Below are 20,544 nucleotides of genomic sequence, written 5' to 3'. Positions count from 1 at the left end.
GTTCACAAATAATTTAGAAAAAAAAAAGCCGCTTGATGCCAAACATATGTGTGCAAAACAAACAAAAATCCCATGTATCATGTTTCTTCGAGACAGGAGGGAAAAAAGGGGAGACCCAAAACTATTGACACTGAAGACACCTATTTCCTTCTCAGTGGAGGAATATTTTTAATGCTGATGTTTCTTGCTTCCTTTGGCAAGTCCTTGCTGTCTGTAGCCAGGAGAGGCCGCATTTCAGTGCAGCTCCTATTTGCTACCTGATTTGGGAGCTTTTGTCCAGGCATTATTGATCCAATGTGACTGTAATTCAGACATAAGACAAGTAAAAAGGAAATGATCCTCTGCTAACACATTAGCAAAACTGCCAATTACATTTTCTGATCCAGAAATTTGCTCTTTAGAAAGATGATTGGTCAATTTAAAGTGCTTCCAAAAGTTTGGTGTAATTCATTGATTTTGGATCAGATTACTCCAACAATACTGCAAAGCTGAAACAGTGGTAGCAATCAGCTTTGTCCTGATTGATTACTCTTGTTACAAAATCCCACAAACAACAGGGTATTAAAGGAGAATACAGAATATTTTCAATCAAAGGAAATCAGTTTATCATTAATATTATTATGAAAAACAGAAAAGACTGTGTCATGACCCTACCTGGGCATTAGGAAGGAAGATTAAACCACTAAAAGACATGAGATTATTGCTCTGTAAATTGACACTGCAGACATTTCTAAACTGGTCTGCTCGCACTAGCTCTGCAGCTCTGAATTAAACAAAAAAAAGACAAATACGAATTGAGAATACAAGTAACATGGAAAAATATGATAGAAATTAAATATATAGCATATGCAGTTCCATAACATGGTGGCTTTGGGGTAGGAAATGCAACATGCTCCTCTGAAAGAAACACCCTAATGAAAATCTCACCACAAATTCACCGTTCTTTTTCTACTAGTAAACAAGTGATTTGATTTTCACACCGAAGACAATGGCTTTGAACAGCCTGCTCTGTTTGCTTCTGTATCACAGTACTCAAATTCCAGTTCCATACCTCTTTGGCTGTTTTCATTGCTTTCCAGCAGCACTGGATGGATTATTCCATTCTGCACTTACCCTGAGGATACCAGAGCATGATACAGCTTGGAATTGTGCTCCTCAGCTGAGTCAAAGCCTGCTTGCAAGGTGCTTGTAGCTACTTAGTAGTAGAAGCAGGATACTCTGTGGGTCAGAGACACATTCCTCAAGTAATTTTTAGGAATTTATGACTGTGGTGTTGATATTAGATCTTCAAGAAATTCAGGGCTTGCAAAAGTAATACCTTAAAAGGCACAGCAGAAATGTTTCTACTGTCCCTCAGTTTAACAGCCTGCATTATCACTACTGTGGTAAATATAGTACCATCTAGTGTTGAAATGTAGTTTTCATCTAATGTGAGTTCTTTGAGGTTAAAACAAGACTCTATTCCTTCTATTTGTGTGAGACAGTTGTTGCTAAATGATGCCCATCTTAAATGTTCCAATTTTTCCAAGATGGAAATTTTGAAGAGTGTTGGTTATCCAGATTTAAGACAGTGATCGGTAGTTAAACTCAGAATTGAAAGAAACTGACCAGCCAATTAATCTGTAAATTAATTCCACTTATTTATCCTGTGCTCAGTTTCTATGCGTACACTTCCTACTAATATCAATGGCAACTTTTTGCATGCAGGATGTGTTGTTTCCTCACTATGCAACTCATCTTTAATACATTTCAAAAAAGCTCAGCTTCTCCTCCAAAACCAAGAACTATACAACATAAGTACGCCGGTTCCCAAATGTACCTTTGCAGCAAGAGCTATCTGAACATAAACACTTTTTTCTTGTCTGCGTTAGATCTGAGATAGTTTTGTTCAATTTAAATCCTTCTGCAATACGTGATTATTTTATTGGCTAGTCTGCTTTACACATCCTCATTCTGCAACAGGACTTTAATGGAAACAGGATTTCAGCCTGATACCAAGGCTGGATATTTAGTCTAGAAGAGGCTGAGTGCAAAGTCGGAGCAGAATTTATCCTAACTTTATAGTTCTGCATGCTTTCTATATAAAGACTAAGTACTCTTTTTCTCTGTATCTTAGATTAACAAATTCAGCAATTTTCTTGTTTGAAACTTTCTTGAGCAGAAACAAATAAATGTCAATACCAAACATATATTTTGCTGTCCAGGTTGTGAAGTGACTTTGTTACAGGGGATCTGACTTTAGACACCTGCCAGCAAGATTTCTGTGAAGACAAGGCTGTCAGTGATCCGATCTCTAATCTGTTTGTATGACGACGACTCTCCCTTTCTGATAATACTACAGTATGTCAGCTAATCATTGTGCAATGGAGAAAATAAAAGATCACAGAGTCTCAATCAGAAAACTCAAATTATATTCTAGGAGCCCAAAATATCCAGTATTCTACCTAGGTTTTATCTAAGACAAATAATCACTTAAATATTCAGTACGAAGAGATTGGATTTGGTAATGACTAAAGAACATTTTTTGGCTATATTATTTATTTTCCAAAGTGTTTATTGTGCCCTTTATGAATCACTTCTCTCTGATGTCACAAAACATATATGACATATGCTAAAACATTAATTTTCCTGGCAATTTTTCTAAATGTGAATCCCGTAATGCACACGAAATGAAACGCTACGCTTATCAGCACAAATGTGTTTTCCTCTAGCTATTCTGTATTCTAACAACAAATTGAACTGACAGAGGAGCTTTTAACCTTTCATACTGGGTAGATTAACCTGATTTCGGCTGATGGATCAGAACAGGTTAGGATGACCTTGGATCTTCCTCCATTGACTCTTGCAGCTTTTTGCCAGCTCAGTTTCTGAATGAAACAAGGCTAACGTGATTGTGCTATTTGTATATCCATCTGCTAGCCCTACAACTAATTTTTAAACCTGTTGGTGAGTTTTGGCCTAATTTGTCAGAAAAGCACTACGTGACTTCCTACAAATTCATTGAAAATGAGCAGCTGAATGAGAATTATAAACTGACGGTGCCAGGGAAGCAAAGACTGCAGTATTGGCTCAGCTACAGTGCCAGACACTAGAGGATCCAGGAGAAACCTGTTCTGAATGACCTGAGAATCTATGAGAACTCACACCTGATTAAGCACTGGAAAACCCAAAGACAAGGCAAACCAATTTCCTTCAGTCCTGCCCTTCATCAAGTGACTGCCTAATTAGTTTATCATTTTAGGTGGTCTTTCAAGGTGAGAAACAATGTTCAAAGGGTTATTCTCAATGTTTGCTGGTTTCAAATTAGATCTACGAGCTCTCTTCTTTCAATGTTTTTCATATTGATATTTAGTAGTACTCTGTGAAAATTTTAATCCTTTGTGATCACAAGAAGTGGATTAGTATACAGAGTTAATATGCACGTGGCAAAGCTCATTTGGCTTTAAACATGAAATATGCCTAAGCCTCTAAATTTTAGGGCAGGGTATATTTGAAGGGTCAGTATTAGAAAATGATGTTGCTGTATGCATTAGAGAATTTAAGTTTATAAACTTTACTAGGAGAACTAATGTTTCAACATTGTACTTTTGTGAAACCAGAAAAAAAAAGGGTTCAAAACTGGCAGAATAAATAAGCAAAGCATCACTGCTGAGTTTTCTAATGAAAAACTCTCAAGGCCAGTCTCCGCTGATCAGGGAGAGAATGCAAAAGCGCTGGCTGCAATTTCCTGAATTGGCCTGGTTCTCCCATTATCCTTGTCACCAATGTCCTTGCTCTTTAAAAATTGCTCAATATTCTTGAAGCTTCACTGACACTCTCCTTTTAAATACTTCCAGAGCATTTGGAATTCATGCAATCCTTAAATGAAACAGGTAGATTAAGTACTTGGTCTTGCCTTAAGAGGCGATTCTTTAAAAAACAAACAAGTGTATCTTATAGGCATGTCCTCTACAGACTTTAGTGTTTTTAAAAGGGCCATTTTCATATGCTGAAAGCAAGCACAAGCAAAATGAGTGGCACAAAAACTTACACTAAAAATGTGAAGGCTAGTTAGGAGCGGTTTAAAGATGCAGAAGGTTAAACAGAAGATGCTTCATCATTACACACTTTTTCATTTACAGTTGAAAAAGTCTTCAGCTTTTTAAGTTTACAGACTAAAGCAAATATTCATGAGCCCTACTGGATCAGGCCATGGCCCTTTTATTCCACTACATCATAAGTGAATGAAAAATAGGAAAAATGATAGCAATGTGAATAAAACAGTTGTTAGAAAAATGAAAGTTAAAAATGTTGATAAAAAACTGATGGCTGATGTAATCAGAGATCGTTACCAGGACCTAATGGAATTCAAGGCTTGATCCTACCTAAGGACTGTAAAATAGTAAATCAGAATACACAAGAGATAGTTTTAATGCATATTTTTCTCTGCCTTTGGGAAGAACCATGATGAGATGTTCATAATTTACATGGATAAAGAAATACTTTGTGTTTCATTAATAACTAAAAATAATCTAAAACTGGAACAACTCATATTAACATTTTTTTAACCAGGCATTTTTCAATCAAGGATATTAATGAACCAGTTGAAGAACTTCATAAGCCACTCATCAATTATACATATGATAGTATGCTTGGGAAGTTCTAGAAGGTTATGAACCAACTGAATTTATAATAGTATTGAGGATAAAGAAGATGACCAGAGTAGGTTAGTTAGCTGGATAGCATCCTTAGGTATCACAGCAAGGCTGATATGCAACACAGTAAATAATTACAAGTTAATGGCCTTATGCCAGTATGATGCATAGGAAATACAAATTAATATTAAATTGGTTGATGAAAATTTAAATGTATTGATAAGATTAATAGTTCTGTCTGAGAATGTACTAGAAAAATAATGATATCAAAATAACAATATCAAAAAGTGAAGGTAACTCTTGTTAACTAGACAAAAACTGGTTAGAGGATGGATCCAAAAATCACAGAATCACAGAATGTTAGGGATTGGAAGGGACCTCGAAAGATCATCTAGTCCAATCCCCCTAAATATGGAAAGAAAGTATTCACTTTATAGGGTATTTTTATTGATGTTCTGCTCAAAATAATTCTTCTCAATGACCTAGCAAAGAGAACATAAAGATGTTGGTATATAAGCAACATTTTTAAACATTTTTATAATGACTAACGTGGCAGCCCTATTTAAAAAAGCACATTTGTAAATTATGTAGCTAGGAACAGAGAAATTCCCATTCACCTGATAAAATATAGTATAGGAACACTGAAAAGGGCTAGAACTAGTGATGGAAAACCAGATGAATATGAGCGTCCACTGCTGCCACAAGGATATACATGTCAGTTAATATTTAATCATTGGATTAGTGAGTAGGATTAGGCAAGAGGAATTATTTCTGGGTATGTCATTATCAGGCCAGTGTTGGAAGTTTATGTATAGAATCACAGAATGGTTTGGATTAGAAGGGACCTTAAAATCATCTAGTTCCAACCCCCCTGCCGTAGACAGGGACACCTTTCAGAGCTTCGTCCAACCTGACCTTGGACACTACTATATAACAAATATGGTTTGCATCTACACTGTATATAAGCAAAATTAGGTGAAATTAATCCTAATCTGGATATTTTACTGTAAAATCTGCTGTACTTCAATGAGATGGTATGAAATCGATGTAGAAATTACCATGTAATTCTGTAGAAGTGACTGTGCTTTCTTGCCTGCTTTATGCAGTCTAGAGAATCTTATTAGTCCCCCTTGGTCTTAAAAATCTATTAACACAAAAAAGACAGTTGCACTGCAAAATACATGACTTAAATGCCCTCTTCAGTGTATCCTGGTCCTCCTGTGAGGCATCTGGACCATTCTTAAAGCTCAGAGACAAGGTAACTATTGGTTAGACTTGAATGTGTTCAGAAATATTTTTTAACAATAAAGCACAAAACTTTAAACGTAAGACAACAAAAGAAACCTTTAACAGAGATTAATCTAAATGTTAACCTAAATAAATTAAACAGCATCAGCCCTTCCACTGAATACCAGTTATCACAATGCATTTGCGAATCCACCCTGTTCTTGCAAATTTGAGACAGAATTTTAGTGAAAGGAAATACACTGAAAATGGGAGTTTTTTCTTCATCAGCCCTAGAATATTCTAACAGAGACAACTGAGGAAAAGAAAACAGTGTATTATATATATAATATAACTAGATAGGCACTATAACTATAGGTAGTTCACAGCTTAGCACACAGAAAATGGCATAAAAATTCTGCTTCTTGGAAGGGGAAGGTGATATATTAGTAGACATAATAATTCATAGATCTAATAAGTTAAATAGTTTTGCAAGACTCCAATAATTCTTGCAGTTATCGAGTTTTGAGAGTTCTCAGTCCATAAAATAGAGAAGGCAGACCTTATTAAAATGCTCTGTATTAACCATAGTTTCATTGTGTTTCATTGTGACTGTGCTGTGCTGTGACCATAACACAAAGTTGTGTTAGTGTGATACTGAGTTCCAACCCATACAGCCCATTGAGTGGGTTCACTTAAAACCAGGCTAGGATTCAGGAGTGCTTTGGGATATAGTCCAGAGCTTAAGTATAACAAATTTGTGCTTAGGGATTGGGAAGGATTGCTTCACATGTGCATAAAAAATACTCTGAAAAATTACCTACCGAAAAGACCTCAAGACAAGAGATTTGGCACTAGATACTTAAAAAAGCATGTAGAACTATAGGTTTATCCTGTTATTTTCCTCTCCATTGTTTCTATTTGGCAGACATAGTTCCTTTCTTGCATGCTGAATTCAGTGGAACTTGAACATGACTGTTTCCAAGATCATGCTAGAATATAATCTTTGGTACTAGCACAGGTCTTTGTAAGATTGATATTTATTAAGTAATTTCTGACCTACTGCCAGAGGCAAGGACAAAACTTCTATCTTCACAAAAACCAGACAACAAAATGTTATTTAAATAAAACAGGTGCAGGGCTATTCCTGAAGCTTTCCTTTTCCATAGCACTCGTTATAAATTACAACTAAACAGAACATCAAACCTCGGTCATCTTTAATCCTGCAAGATATTGTAACGCTTCTGCAGCTTCTTCATTAGCAGTCAGGACTCCATCCAGGTTAGTGAGAGCCTTTAATTGGCCAATGACACCCAGCTGCAATGAGGCTGGCTTGACGAGACAAATAAAGTGATACATTTTTTTTAAAACTGCCAATATAGTTTGCATACAAGAAAGAGACTTGTATTTCCTTACTATTCAGTGAACTGTCATCTCATGGATGTTAAGAGCTAGAGCTTTGACCTTCAACAGAGCTGCTGTGTCATCTCTGCTCACGTAGTTTCCTAGAAACATGAGACAAGGTACCTTTGGGCCAGTTCCAATTATGCTGATTTTATGTGACATTGATGGTAATAAACTGCTCTGGAGTCACATGGGCTAACTCAGAAGTTTACTAATCTTACAAAGCTTACTAATATATAAGATGTAATGGTGTTTGGCTTTATAATCTAGGAGTTTCACTTATGATGTAGAAATATTAAAAGCAAACAAAACAAACCCAAAACAAACAAAAGAACAAACAAACAAACCAACCGAAGAAAGCTTCATAGGACATGTGAGAAATGTTTAAAGGATTTAGAGGTGTCACTGAAACCTCAAGACATCACCACAAACCTCCTCTATACATACAGAATATGTTAGACTGCCCACTAGTTTAAAATATAATAGATAAAATACACACTTCTTACATAATGAATAATAACATCTTTATTAATGAAGGCCAGGTTGGATGGGGCTTTGAGCAACCTGGTCTAGTGGAAGGTGTCCCTGCACATGGCAGGGGGGTTGGAATGAGATGATCTTTAAGGTTCCTTCCAACCCAAACCATTCTACGAGTCTATGAATGGAGTATAGATATATTTTGACAGGCAAATAAGCCAAAAGCAATCACTTATGAGCTAGATGGTAGAACATTCTGTGAGAGGCAATAAGGATTTCCTGCTTTGCTCTGAACTGAACTTACTAGATATTTTGGTTGGATGCCTAAGAAAGTCTGGAGAGGCACAGGCTGAATGACATGTAAAACTCCAGAGTTACCATGTTGGCACACAGACAATACAGCAAAGTTAAGAGTTTAATTTGATGAAATCCTAAGTCATAACAACAAAGAACCAGAGACCAGAACTGGTGGCTCTTATTATTTCTATCTTAGCATGGACTGAAAAAATTCATTGAAGCTTAATTAACAGGCCAAAAAGACAAAGCAGCATCTTTTTGGATGCTTCCTGGGTGCCCCAATGGAGTTCTTTTTCCTGTGTTGGTTTGTTCAATTTATTTAAGAGAGGTATTTTGCTTGTACAAAAGATAAAATTTAGTGTTAAATGATAATTAAAAAAGCTTTTTAAAGAGTCTTTCAATGCCTCAAATTCATAATGTTTAACTCTGCTGACTCTGAGCCTTTTAAATGTTAGAATGTACTGATTCAAAGGGAAGAAGGAACAGAGAGAAACATTTGTTCCAGAAGCTGCCTGGGCATTAGGAATGAATGGGAGTCAGTAAAACGGCTGAGTTTTGGCTTTCTCAGCAAAGCTCCAGCCAGCGCAGCTGTGCTGCTGCAGACAGAGACGCAGGAACAGAGGGACTGACGGTGTGTGTGCACATCCCCAGGGGCTCCCACCCCTCATTCAGGGCAGCTGAGAGAGCAAAATTAAAGCCAGAGCTTGGTTTTTGACATCTAGCACAGGCCACCAATAAATCAAATTCTCAAGGGAAGCAAAAAAGAAAGGAATTATGCCTCAGAGATGTCTCTGAGCAAAAATGCCACAGAGCTTAGTCACTTGGTTAGGCTGTGACTACGAAAAGAAGTGAAGGCTGTGTGAGAACAAAGATGCCATAACATGCTCATAAGGCTTCTTACATTGCAAGGGCATCGGAATTAATAAGGTGCAGGACCGGATTTTAAGTCTTTGTAACTGTGGTCATGGTTAGAAAGCTTTCCCAGGAATTTCAAGTGCTGAGATGTACCTTATGCCACGGGACATCTGGGATGTCAGGACTAAGCTGTATGTTTATGTAGGATGTTTATATCTTCCCTGGACTTTTTCAGCTGATTCTAGCCCAGGTTGAAGATCTGTGGTTTGCTTAAGCCTCTAATGCCCTCAAAAGTGATCATTTTATGGCTCAAATCAAAATATTCCCAGCTGGGCTGCAAGACAACACAGATTTGAAAATATTTGTATGGCCAAAAATGTCACAAAAGAAACTTCGGTTAAAGTAATCAGACACATTTAATCTTTAAACAGACTTATTTGGATCCAGTGCCTGGGACTCTGCTTGCTCAGTACTGGATCTGTTGAGGGAGACTTGGTGTGCTCCAGCCATGTTACTCTATTTGTTAAAACGAAATGGCCATTATAAAGGTCAGATAGGTGATAAAGTGATGACAAATTGGAGATAGTATCAGCAGGCACCAAAACGGTGGGCTGTTAAGAATATCAGTATTCACGATCCAAGTTTAGTCCCCCATTCTGTTCCCCTGTGTGCATCCTGGCCCAATCCTGGCTTGTGAGCACACCCCACCATGTAAGAATACTTATGCTAGTAGATGTTCTTAAAAAAAAAAAAAAAAATAATTAGAGCTTGATTCCTCACCAGGTCATAAATATTATTCAAGGAAGAAAATTCATTAGAGCTGATGATAAGTTTTTGAGCTGTTTTTAAGTCTATTGATGTCCAGCAGCATGCTCAAGTTGTTCCCATTCAAATTCAAAACCTAGGCTAAAAGTAGATCAGAAATGACGATTTTACCAGACATGCAGCCAAATTCTGTAATATGCCATGGCTGCCTTTAAAATAAAAAAGCTTCAATGGCAAATACAATTACTATCTTACTGGCAAATCATAAAAAGATGATAAAATGTGAGTACAAACTAATATGAAATATTGAAAAGACAATAAAGGCTGTGATGACTCTTTTTTGTGTATTTGAAGACTATTTATTCTCTGACATCTCCCTGAAATACAAGTGACCTGGGTAAGATGGGGAGTCAGACAGGGAATCGGTTCACAGGAGAAGGGAACAGATGCTGCTGACACTGAGGCTCTGGCAGCTCTTCCATTATGAAAGAGCAGAATGGGAAGAGTGGAGCTGAGACAGGGAACAGATCCTGAGGACAAGGCAAAGACAGAGGAGAATTTTGAGTATCTCACTGCAAACACAGATCACTGGAAAGATGGCTCTTTGTTAATATGAGAAGAGAATTGCTGTTCTCTTTCTTGACACTGCCTCTAAATAAGCTTTGGAAAAGAAAGTTTACTTGAAACTAATGTATACCATCAAATATAAGAAATAACACCATCTCACACACTAGAGTTAAAAATAGGATGATTTAGAAACTATTTCACAGTTTCGTGTATCAGATATTTAGCAGGGCTACTGCATTAGAAAAGGGGGCTACTGAAGGCGCCACACAATAGTTATGCATATGAATGCAATGTGAGAATCAGGCAAATAAATGCCCACCAGAAGAACTGTTTTTCTATGCAGCTATTGTAACAATACATATTTCTGAAGCTAAAATCTGTAGCCTACTACAATTTTGATTTTTTTTTTTTCCTCGGGCTATGTTCTTGTGATGTCAAATCTGACAAAAAAACCCCAAAACTGTTCAAGAACAACTGGCTTAATGGCATGAAGTTATGTATTTCATAAAATTCAAAGCAAAGGCTGATGGTTTAGGTCATGTCCTATTCTCAAATGCATTCTTCTTAAACTGTTTTTCATTCAAATTACTTGTCCTTTACACAATAGGAAATACAATTAGGATTCAGCCCAATAATTGTAATTCACATTGCATAATAACAGATAGACAGGCAGAGGAACACAAGTTCTAGCGATATTAAGTAAATGTAAGCAACATCAGAATCAAGCCCAAATGCAAATGTTAATTTTTAACTTCTGTGTTTGGTTTAGGTCATGGGCCAACCTCAATAACAAAGTAACAATTACATTATTTATTTATTCTATTGAAAATTTGACAGCAATACCTCACCTGTGCCTGACTAAATATTTGCCTCAGCCACTGAAAGTATTGAGCTTTTTCATTTAAGCAAGATATCCTAGGCCTCACCTTTCCTGTTGGTTCCATGTTCAAAACTTCATAATCACGTTGCAAATCATGAGACAGAATAAATCTTTCTGCGCTCCTCTTTCCATCCTCTGTAATTATATTGCATGTAGAAAACAGACACTGGTCTTTGAGCTATATAAAACAACAGGCACTTGAAATGTGTAAATTTTATAATTTTTAATTAAAGAATGAATTTAATAATGAATGTAAAATGAGAGAAGTTCAATTAGGAAATTATTAGCAATCAAGCCAGGAAATCATCTTTCTGTAACACAGATCTGTTAGAAACTGGCTTTAATTGCCCCATAATCAAAGCATTGCATAATGTTTTTGCTTGTATGGGTCATTGTGTGCTGTACAGAACTCTGGTGAGAGTCAAAAGAAGTACAGATATACACTGAAATTCCCAAAGTTTAGGAATCACCATCGAGCAGCCCAACACTGGACCAGGCAGACCTGACTCATCAGTGAATTTGACTCTCTCCTTCCTTTCTCCAGAGCTGAACATCCCACTTCCCCACACTCTCCTGTTCCTAACAGAGTAACTCAGAGCCTGAAGTGAGCCCTTCTACCTTGGAAGTAAGTTATGAAGTCAGATGAGTGAAACAGCAGCATTAGATGCTGGTAATAAGGAAGGAATCATGGAAAAACTTGTTCAGAATACCAGCTGACAATAATATATATATATATATATATTTCAGAACTGTACATCTCACAATTTAAATCAAACAACTAAAGATCATTTGCTCCTGCAAGACCACATGAAAAAAAGATCCTTTGCACAGTCAATACTGTAAGTTTTACCTTTTGTGGTACCTCAAGGAAAGTAATTCTTAGCGAGAGAGGACTTAGTTTTCAGCTGCATTTAATTTAGTCTGTTGAAACTCAGAGGATCTTTGCTACGCCTTTTTATAAGTACAGAGTAAGAGCATCATCCAAATCTCACTACAATGAGCGGAAAGTTTCTCACCGGCTTCCACAGAAATTTTATCTGGCTCTGACAGAATGGAAAGAAGAGAATCAGCCTTAAATCTGCGCTTGTCAGGTCGTGCTACTATTATAGAACAGAATTGAATCCTACCTACTCGTTCCGCTCCCTCCCCCCTCTGCCACCTTGATCTGTGAAATCCAAAGCTTGTCTTCTAATACCACAGTAGGAAAAACAAAGTTTGTACCAGTGTAGCATACTCCAACTCAGCAAAGTATTCTGGCAGGATCAGTTCATGGTTAAACACTGCTCCAAGGAAGCCCATATTTCTAAAGTGGATGAAACAGGGTAAATGTATTATTGGATTTTTTTAGCTAAGTTTGGTATTAATTTCAGAATGTTAATGAGTCAAAGGTATCTCCTTCCATGAAGATGCATCAGATTTATTCCTTTCTACCATCAGACTTTTTTTGCCATACATCTCACACAGGCTAATAAAGGAGTTTGGCTTGGCTCTCTTAATATGCTGTGTACAATAAAAATTGTCAGATTGCAGCCTGTCAAAGACCAGCATAGATCCTGAGAGCTTGAACAGTTCACTGTCCAAAACTACTCCATCATATCATATCATATCATGGTGTGATCACCTTCCAAATTAGCTTTCACTTACTCCCTTGTAAAAAAACAGAAACAATCCCAGTTCCTTTAGGAAGAGACAGAGGTTGCTCCCTGCTAGCACCAAGTTTGGAGGGTATATGAGAGCAAACAGGCAAAATTATTTCTCAATTCCTACTCTGTTCTCTTGCAAAAAATACAATAAAGCAGAATCTGTCACTCACAGCATACATATGATACAGAGGTTTAATTTGGTGATTTATAACAGTGGATTTCTCAGCAGTACTCATTTTTATATTGCTTAAATACAAAGGCTGTGGATTTTAAGGGTGAAGGTTTCCTCTGTGGTATATTACCCTTTGCAACAGTCTTACTATATGAAGAGTGGGTATGAAACTGCACAAAATAAGCTTTTAGTGTGGACTAATGGATAAATAGCAGTATGGTTCAGCTCACTTTCACTCTGTGAACTAAACAAGCACAAATATTTATTCAAAGAGGAATCTCTTTCCTTGTTATTGTCTTCAAAAAATGCACTTCGGCTGAACAGAGACTGTGTTGTGAGGAATGAAACCTCTTGACACGACACAAAGTCAAAGTTTTAAGTTTAGAATACAAATGTTAATTTAACCTAAACTTCATGCTAACAAGTTCCTACAAATACACACCATTGCCAGAAGTAGATGCATCACTTTCTAGGCATTTCCATGGCCTGAATACTGAATTAGCTTCTAGGTATTATAGCTGACTAAATAGAAGGGATTCACTACAAAAGCTGGAGCACTGAAGCCAAGGAAAACCTTTGCAATTATCATTTTCCCTAAGTGAGGGAGAAAAGACACTTAATGCTTCTAATTCTAGCTTGGGGGTGTGGGCAGGATAATACCAGAATGATGCTTGATGTAATAACATGCAGGCTACATCTTGGGCTGGCAAATGAATGCTCGAATATGTATACAATACATATTAATAAAAATATGTATTTCTATATCTATTAGGAATTCATTTCAATTGATTTATTTAATGAAACAAATGCACTTCTGCAAAAAGGATTACACTGTGAAATCTAAAATTTGTAGCTGCCTAATACTTAAAGCCACTGAAATCTACAAAAATCATAAATCCTTAATTACCTTTAAGACTTCTATACTTTTTTTTCAAATTGGGTTGCCACTGCAATGACAGAATCACACAACACAGACGGGGTTTTTCCCTTTTGTGCTCTGTCCTGGACACAGATTGATCCAATGTATTTGTGTCTTTCCTTCCTCATCTATAAAAGATCAGACACATCTAATTATTTCTCACATGAGGACATTTCTCATAGACGTTTCAAACCCCTGTCTGGGAATTACTCCCAGTAGCCAAAGCCCTTTGTGCAGCTTCCTAACAGGCAGAAATGCCACTGGGACAGATTTCAGCAAAGTTTCAGAGCTTCTTTCAAGGCTGAATATGCCACCTCATGGCCATCTACAGTATTTACAAAATGTCCTTTCACATACGCTTAGACTGTTACAATGAAAAGCTGTGGGTTTTGTTTGTTTGTTTGTTTGTTTTGTCAGGCTGCTTCAAAGTTTAAAGCAAGGGCCGAGTATCTTTATTTGACTGAGATCATCCCTTAAAAATATAAACAAATTTAAGTAGCATGAAAATATAACTATGAATTATGATAAGGGGTGGCAGGCAGCGAAAGCAAAGAATAATGAATAAGAGAATAGTTTATGGTGTCATTATTCCAACAGAATGAGAGATAGGGACAAGACAGTCAGATTGTTAGCTCTGTGGGACAGGGCTCATCTTCCTGTATGCTTATATAGCACTTAACACAAAAAGGAATCTCAGTGGAGCCTCTGCAAGCTAGCATGAGATAAACAATAATAAAGCAAAACAAGACAATAGCTACTATGTTTGAAGATACATTTTTGCCACCCAAAAATCTGTTCTTTTCTCAGATCAAAAAGAGAAAGGCATGCGTGCAAAAGGTTGGAAAGAAAAAAGGAGAGCAATGGGGACTAGAGAAGAAATGCCCTGAATTAATTTTCCTACTTTCTGTTCTTTTCCTTCATAAGTCAGAATGCAAACTTTCTTACCTGAAGTATCCCCACCCTTGGCTGTATTCAAAAGTGGAGATATTAAAAAACTTCCTTAACAAAAGCTGTTAAAAAGCTTTTTTAACAAAAGCTGCCCAGCCTGCTCTGAGTGACCCTGGTTATGAGGTGGGGTGGGCAAGGTGACCTTCAGAGGCCCCTTCCAGCCTCAACCATTCTATGAGTCTGTGAAAATACTTTTTCTCTTCACAATTTCTTACTCAGCATTAAATAAAATATATTCTATCTGTCTGTCTGTTTTACAGTCTGGAAATGGAAGAGGTCACTGAGACAGGACTGACAGTTTCTGGGATTATGACTGGTCTGAAATGATCCATGCCAGAGGGACCCTACATTTAGGGTTTGGTACCTGGAGATACCAGAGATAGAATCATAGAATCACAGAATAATTTTCGTTGGAAAAGACCCTTAGGACCATCGAGTCCAACCATAACCTAACTCTAGCACTAAACCATGTCCCTAAGAACCTAATCTAAACACCTTTTAAACCCCTCCAGGGATGATGACTCCACCACTGCCCTGGGCAGCCTGTTCCACTGCTAAATGGATAGGATTAATTTCAAATTAAGGACAAAGAAGGAAGTGATTTAGGGTCAGGATGAGGTTTGCAAGCCAGGAACTGGGATGCTGTATTACTAGAACTGAGAGTGAAAGAACTGAAAACCCATGCTATGCTTTGTGCTAGAACAAAATAATAACAAAATGATATTGTGTTCAAACAAATACAAATGAAAATTATAAAATAAACAGCTGAAGAAACCACTGATCCAATCTGTTCCACAGGCAGGTGCTGCAGCTGTCACTGTGGAAACTTCCAAACTAGTCCTGCATCAGTCCCCACAAATTCTAGTGGGGGGCAATGCAGAGAAGTGGTGAGAAGAGACAACTGCAACAAAAAGAACATGCAAGGAAAGGGCAAGAAGATGATGAGGATGGTAGCAATAGCACGAGAAGAAAGTGAACAGAACAGTTAACGTTGACAGCAGATCCAGAACCCCAAGCAAATACTACAAAACTGTTGATAACTTCTTTTCCTCTTAAAATTCTTCTACATAAGGATGTAATTTTCTAGTGATTTACAACACTGCACTTGGAGCATCAGCAGGTTAGTGTGAGGAATTGATTAACTATTACTTGGTGTCTCTGCCAACATAAGCACCAGACCATGAGGTTTCAATTTAAGAACAGTGTTGGGCTGATAGTTGCTTCTCAGGGAAGATGCATAAATTTCCTGACACCAGCTGGGATGGAGTCTAATACGTAGGAATGGAGCTGGTTAATCCATGCTAGGAGCTAACAGGAGACAGTTTTTCATACAACCTGGAGGGTATCCTACCAGCATGATACAGAATGCATTGGGGATCTTCCTGAAAAGTTTTGTTCTCTTCCAGAAATATGAAAAGAGCTCCTAAAACCATTAGCTGTGCCAATCTGAGATTGGGCCAAAGAAAGTGCTGGAAGTGGGTAGTTGAATTGGCTGATACAGGTTACTGCCTCAAATGATTTCAGGTAAAGCTATAGGAGTGAGGGTCATTTTGTGTTTCCAGCTTTAGGGGAAGAACAGCAAGAGGTGAACAAATCTGTTTCATGTTGTATTGGAACTGACTAGAAGCTCAATGATGCTGTTTGAGCTATAGAGGAAAATAAATTTTAGCTAAAGGCTTATAGGAAAAGCTTTGAAAGTGGTACAATGCACCAGATCATCTCTGCCCACCTCTGAATGTTTCTCATGGCTACGTTTTTTCTGAGTCAAACCGTACCTCAATGCCCAAACCCCATACAAACAAAAAAAAAGCCCCTAAAACCCCCTGCCCAAAACATGCTGGGCTACGTTATGCTGCTATCTGAAATACTGCAGCTCAGGAGGTGCATGCTCTGGGAATTGGGTTTGGTCACCCCGCAATCTAAACCCTTGACACTAATCATATGTGATTCATTGTGTTCCATATTTAAAATCTGTTTAAATCCTTGTTTAGCATACAAATGAGCAATTCCACTATTGTAAGCACAATGATGCATAAGTGAGCACGGTTTGCAAGAATCTACAGCAGTTTCTACAGTCAAACTTGAGAAAGAGGAGACAGTCCAGGAACCTGGGGGCAGAAGCTCACCTGTTCCCTGCAGTATGCAAGTGAAATAACTTTAAAATGTGGCAATTTTCTCTGTGTCTGCCTAGGAAGACAATAAACTCCTGTACTTCCACCTGGTACTGAGAGATTCCTTAAAGATTATGGGGTAATCAGAAACCTTGGAAAGAGAACCCTCCTGGAAATGCAGCAGGTTCCCCAGTTTTTCAATCAACAGAAAGTATTCTTAAAAACGAAGATATAACAGTCAACATCATTATTACAACTAATAAAAATTTTGCTCCTTCTCAAGAAGTTTCTTTACTAAGAACACTCATTCCAAAACCTTTGGTTTGTCTTTCATCCCTACAAGAGTCATTCATTAATTTCTCCTTGTCAAAAGAAAAAGATCCTTGGCTTGAGACAGTGGCAACAAAAGTAAGCAGAATGCTATTTATAAACAACCTCAAATGGAAACTGTAAGTACAGGATTACCTGCAGCTCTAACAAACATCCCTGAACACAAAAAGGAGGCATACCTGAGGTGGACAAGCTTGGAGTATTCAAGCAGAAAACAGTCCTTGATATACTGCCAGTCTAAATTTAAATCTCCCCTCAACTGAGTGTCAAGGTTATTCATACAAAGATTATGTGGGCAACTTCTAATGCTTCTTTACTCGTAAAGCTGTGTAGGAACTTACAATAATCATTATCACTGTTGTTAAAAAACAGTTGGATATCTTGCTTATTGTTTGTCTTCCTTTTTTAAAATCAAGGCCTTCATAAATAGGTCATAAAGAAATACGGGCAACAAAAAGTGAATCTTTGTGGGCTCAAAGCTTCAGCCTAGTACATCACCAAGAGAGTGCTGCCTTTCCTGTCAGCTGTCTGCAAGTGGAGTCTGTGGAGCACTGATGCTCCCAAATACCCTTTTCATTTTAGAATAACGACAGTTGCACTGATGCAACTACAGTCTGACTCTGATCCGTCATGTTGCTTATACTGTTCTCAAAAGGAAGGGGAGCAGACTAATCAGCTGGAAATCAGAAACAAACAAACACCCCCCCCCCCCGAAATAACAACAAAACCCCAAACCAAACAAACACAAAAAACCTCACAAGAAACAAAAAAACCCAGTAACTTGAGAGCTGAGTGAGAAAGATCTTCATAACCTCTAAAACACAGACCTTTCAGAAATGTTTGTAGTATCAAGTAGATTAGGCAACAGTCATAGTAATCTGGGAACTCAGCAGGAAGATCCTCTGGACCTCCCTGTGCCGTACGACTAAAAGCAGTAACTTGAAACTCAGTTGACCACATTAGATGAGTATCTTATCTGGCTCAATGTTCTGGGCTGCATCTCTAAGGCTTCCTTTTTGGTGCAGATCCATTTAAGAGCCCATTGGTCAAGGCACTTACCTAATGCTTGGGACACCAGATGCAAATAAGTATAAACCTGGCAGAACTGAAACTGGAAACGGATCCCCTGCAACACATGAACTGTCCTAGAAACTTGGCTATTGATGATTCTGAAGAATAATTAACACAAACAATGACATAATATATGTAATATATTGTTTTGTATTTCCACTAAAAGAGCAGGGGTAGCATTTGGAAGATCTTTTTATTACGGATAAAGCAAGAAAAATTAATAGATTCTCTCGTATCTGCTTAGAAATGCAGTAATTATTTACATTTATAACCAAGCAGGCTTGGTTTAAACTAAAAGCCCTTTATATTAAAGGAAGTGAAAAAGAAAACTAAATATATGCACAAATGCCACTGATACCTATTTCCTGATGCCTTTGACATGGCTACATCAACGGAAAAGAGTTTGGAGTAAACAAAGATGAACCCCTGGGAGTTTTGACACAGACTTGGAGATGATCAGGGCTATGTATATTGGATATGACTCTGAACCATGCAACTTCATAGGGAACTTTTATTAGAATGAAAGATTAAACCATGTATAGAAATTCTTGGTAACAATCAGAATGCTCATGTTAGACATGACGGACTGATAGAATCTTCCAATTTTTTCCAGTTCCCCAGTGGGGCTGACCTCTTGCAAATTCTACAGAGTATGTAAGCCCTGTGAATGTTTTAAACAATACAGTTTTAATCTTTAATCTAATATAACACTGCAAATGCTGAAGAGCCTGTAGGCTAACAGGCAGATCATTCAAATGTAAAAACAAATTTGACTGGAGTCTAAACAATGTTGGCCTCTGCTGTAAACTATAGCTTTCTTTTGACATGGAAAGAGGGAACGCATTTTGCCAAAAGGGAATTAGCTTGGAAAGCCTCTGTAAATGATACTGCAATGAAAATAAACTTAGTCTCCCAGCCTTAGTTTCACAGCTGTGCATGGGAAACCTCACAGATCATGCCTCTTGTCATGAATACTCATTAGCTTTTGGCTGCAGCTCATGTCTTGGCCTTGGGATATCATGAGAACTAAATCGCTGATGTCAATCAATTCTCTTCATGATGACACTGCAGTTCTTTGTGGTGAGATGCCACCAGTTTTTGTAGTGTCCTTGCTAATAAACAATCATTTCTGGAAACACTACTGTCTTTACACTTGTACGTTGTCAGCTATAATTTCTCAGCCTTCCCTTTCTTCCCCAATCATCATGCCCAGCTTCAAACTCTCTCTCCTCTTTTTCATGGCCTTGAAGATTCATACTCTGAAGATACTCTCTTGAGAGATTCTAATTTCTGCATCCTAACTAGTAACATGTTTCCCACAGTTCTGAAATGTTCAGATCACCACAAACTCTTATTAATGCATGTCCTGTACCACCTTTGGAGTATTCCAGAATGGACATGACACTACAGATGTCACCTCTAGAGAAACAAAAGTCATTGTATATTCCAGCAAGGACACTGATATTTATAGAAGTACTGAAAGAAAAAAAATATTAAAACCAAAACCAAATTGCTAACTTACCAGCTCCATAATTATTTCCTCAGAGTTCTGGTTTTGGTTACCACTTGCATCATCTCCTGAGTTCTCTGCAGTGATTATTATTTCCTAGCATCTTCTTAGAAAAAGTGCAGTAATGTTATCAGCTGTGTAGCCACCCACATACTTTATAAGTCACTGGATTAACGGAAGTTTGGAGAGATCTAAATTCCTAACAGATTGAGTTCCAGAATCTGTATTTCTAGTGGAATCACTGTGGAGGTGACAACAGAAGAAAGCTAAAATTGCCTGCAATACTTTGATTTATTACTTTTTAAATTAACTTTTTTAGATTCAAAAGGTCCAGAAAGTAGTATAGTATAAACTGTTCTGACCCTCTTCATAAGGAAGGGTGAGGAATTGTACCCACTTATTCTTGTATTGGACTCAGCAAATTGTATTTGCACAAAGCATAAAGATACAGCAAAAATGAACCAGTCAGAACTCGTATTAATAATGCACCAAAAACCTCAATAAAAGCCCCTCTGCATGTATGAAAAAAATATATCAGATTATAAATGAGAGTATAAAAGCCTCTGCTACATTTTCTTTTAAGTAATCACACAGCTGCTACAATTGATCTTTAGAATTATCAAACACTTATTAGTATGATTGTTGCTGCAGCTTTTTTTTTTCTTTTGAAAGCACTTAGACATGGTATATTAACCACAGTATGCACAAACTGCACCCTTAGTATACCACATCCCTGC

At 37.5% G+C, this 20,544-nt stretch overlaps 1 protein-coding gene across 1 annotated transcript in view; it reads right to left on the bottom strand.

The window, feature by feature from the left end:
- LRRC9 (leucine rich repeat containing 9) overlaps positions 1-12,402 on the bottom strand; it is a gene marked incomplete at both ends in the record, with an annotated part of 52,345 nt that extends 39,943 nt beyond the window's left edge. Inside the window, 8 exon segments of the mRNA XM_082058349.1 lie at positions 258-320; positions 655-761; positions 1,399-1,545; positions 1,548-1,578; positions 6,040-6,174; positions 7,065-7,190; positions 11,072-11,281; positions 12,325-12,402. Coding sequence (XP_081914475.1) covers positions 258-320; positions 655-761; positions 1,399-1,545; positions 1,548-1,578; positions 6,040-6,174; positions 7,065-7,190; positions 11,072-11,281; positions 12,325-12,402 — 897 coding nt within the window.
- Positions 12,403-20,544: the final 8,142 nt, after the last annotated feature.

Source organism: Streptopelia decaocto (genome assembly GCF_964273445.1).
Source record: "Streptopelia decaocto genome assembly, chromosome: 7".
Lineage (NCBI taxonomy): Eukaryota > Metazoa > Chordata > Aves > Columbiformes > Columbidae > Streptopelia > Streptopelia decaocto.
This window is presented reverse-complemented; position numbering and strand designations above follow the sequence as displayed.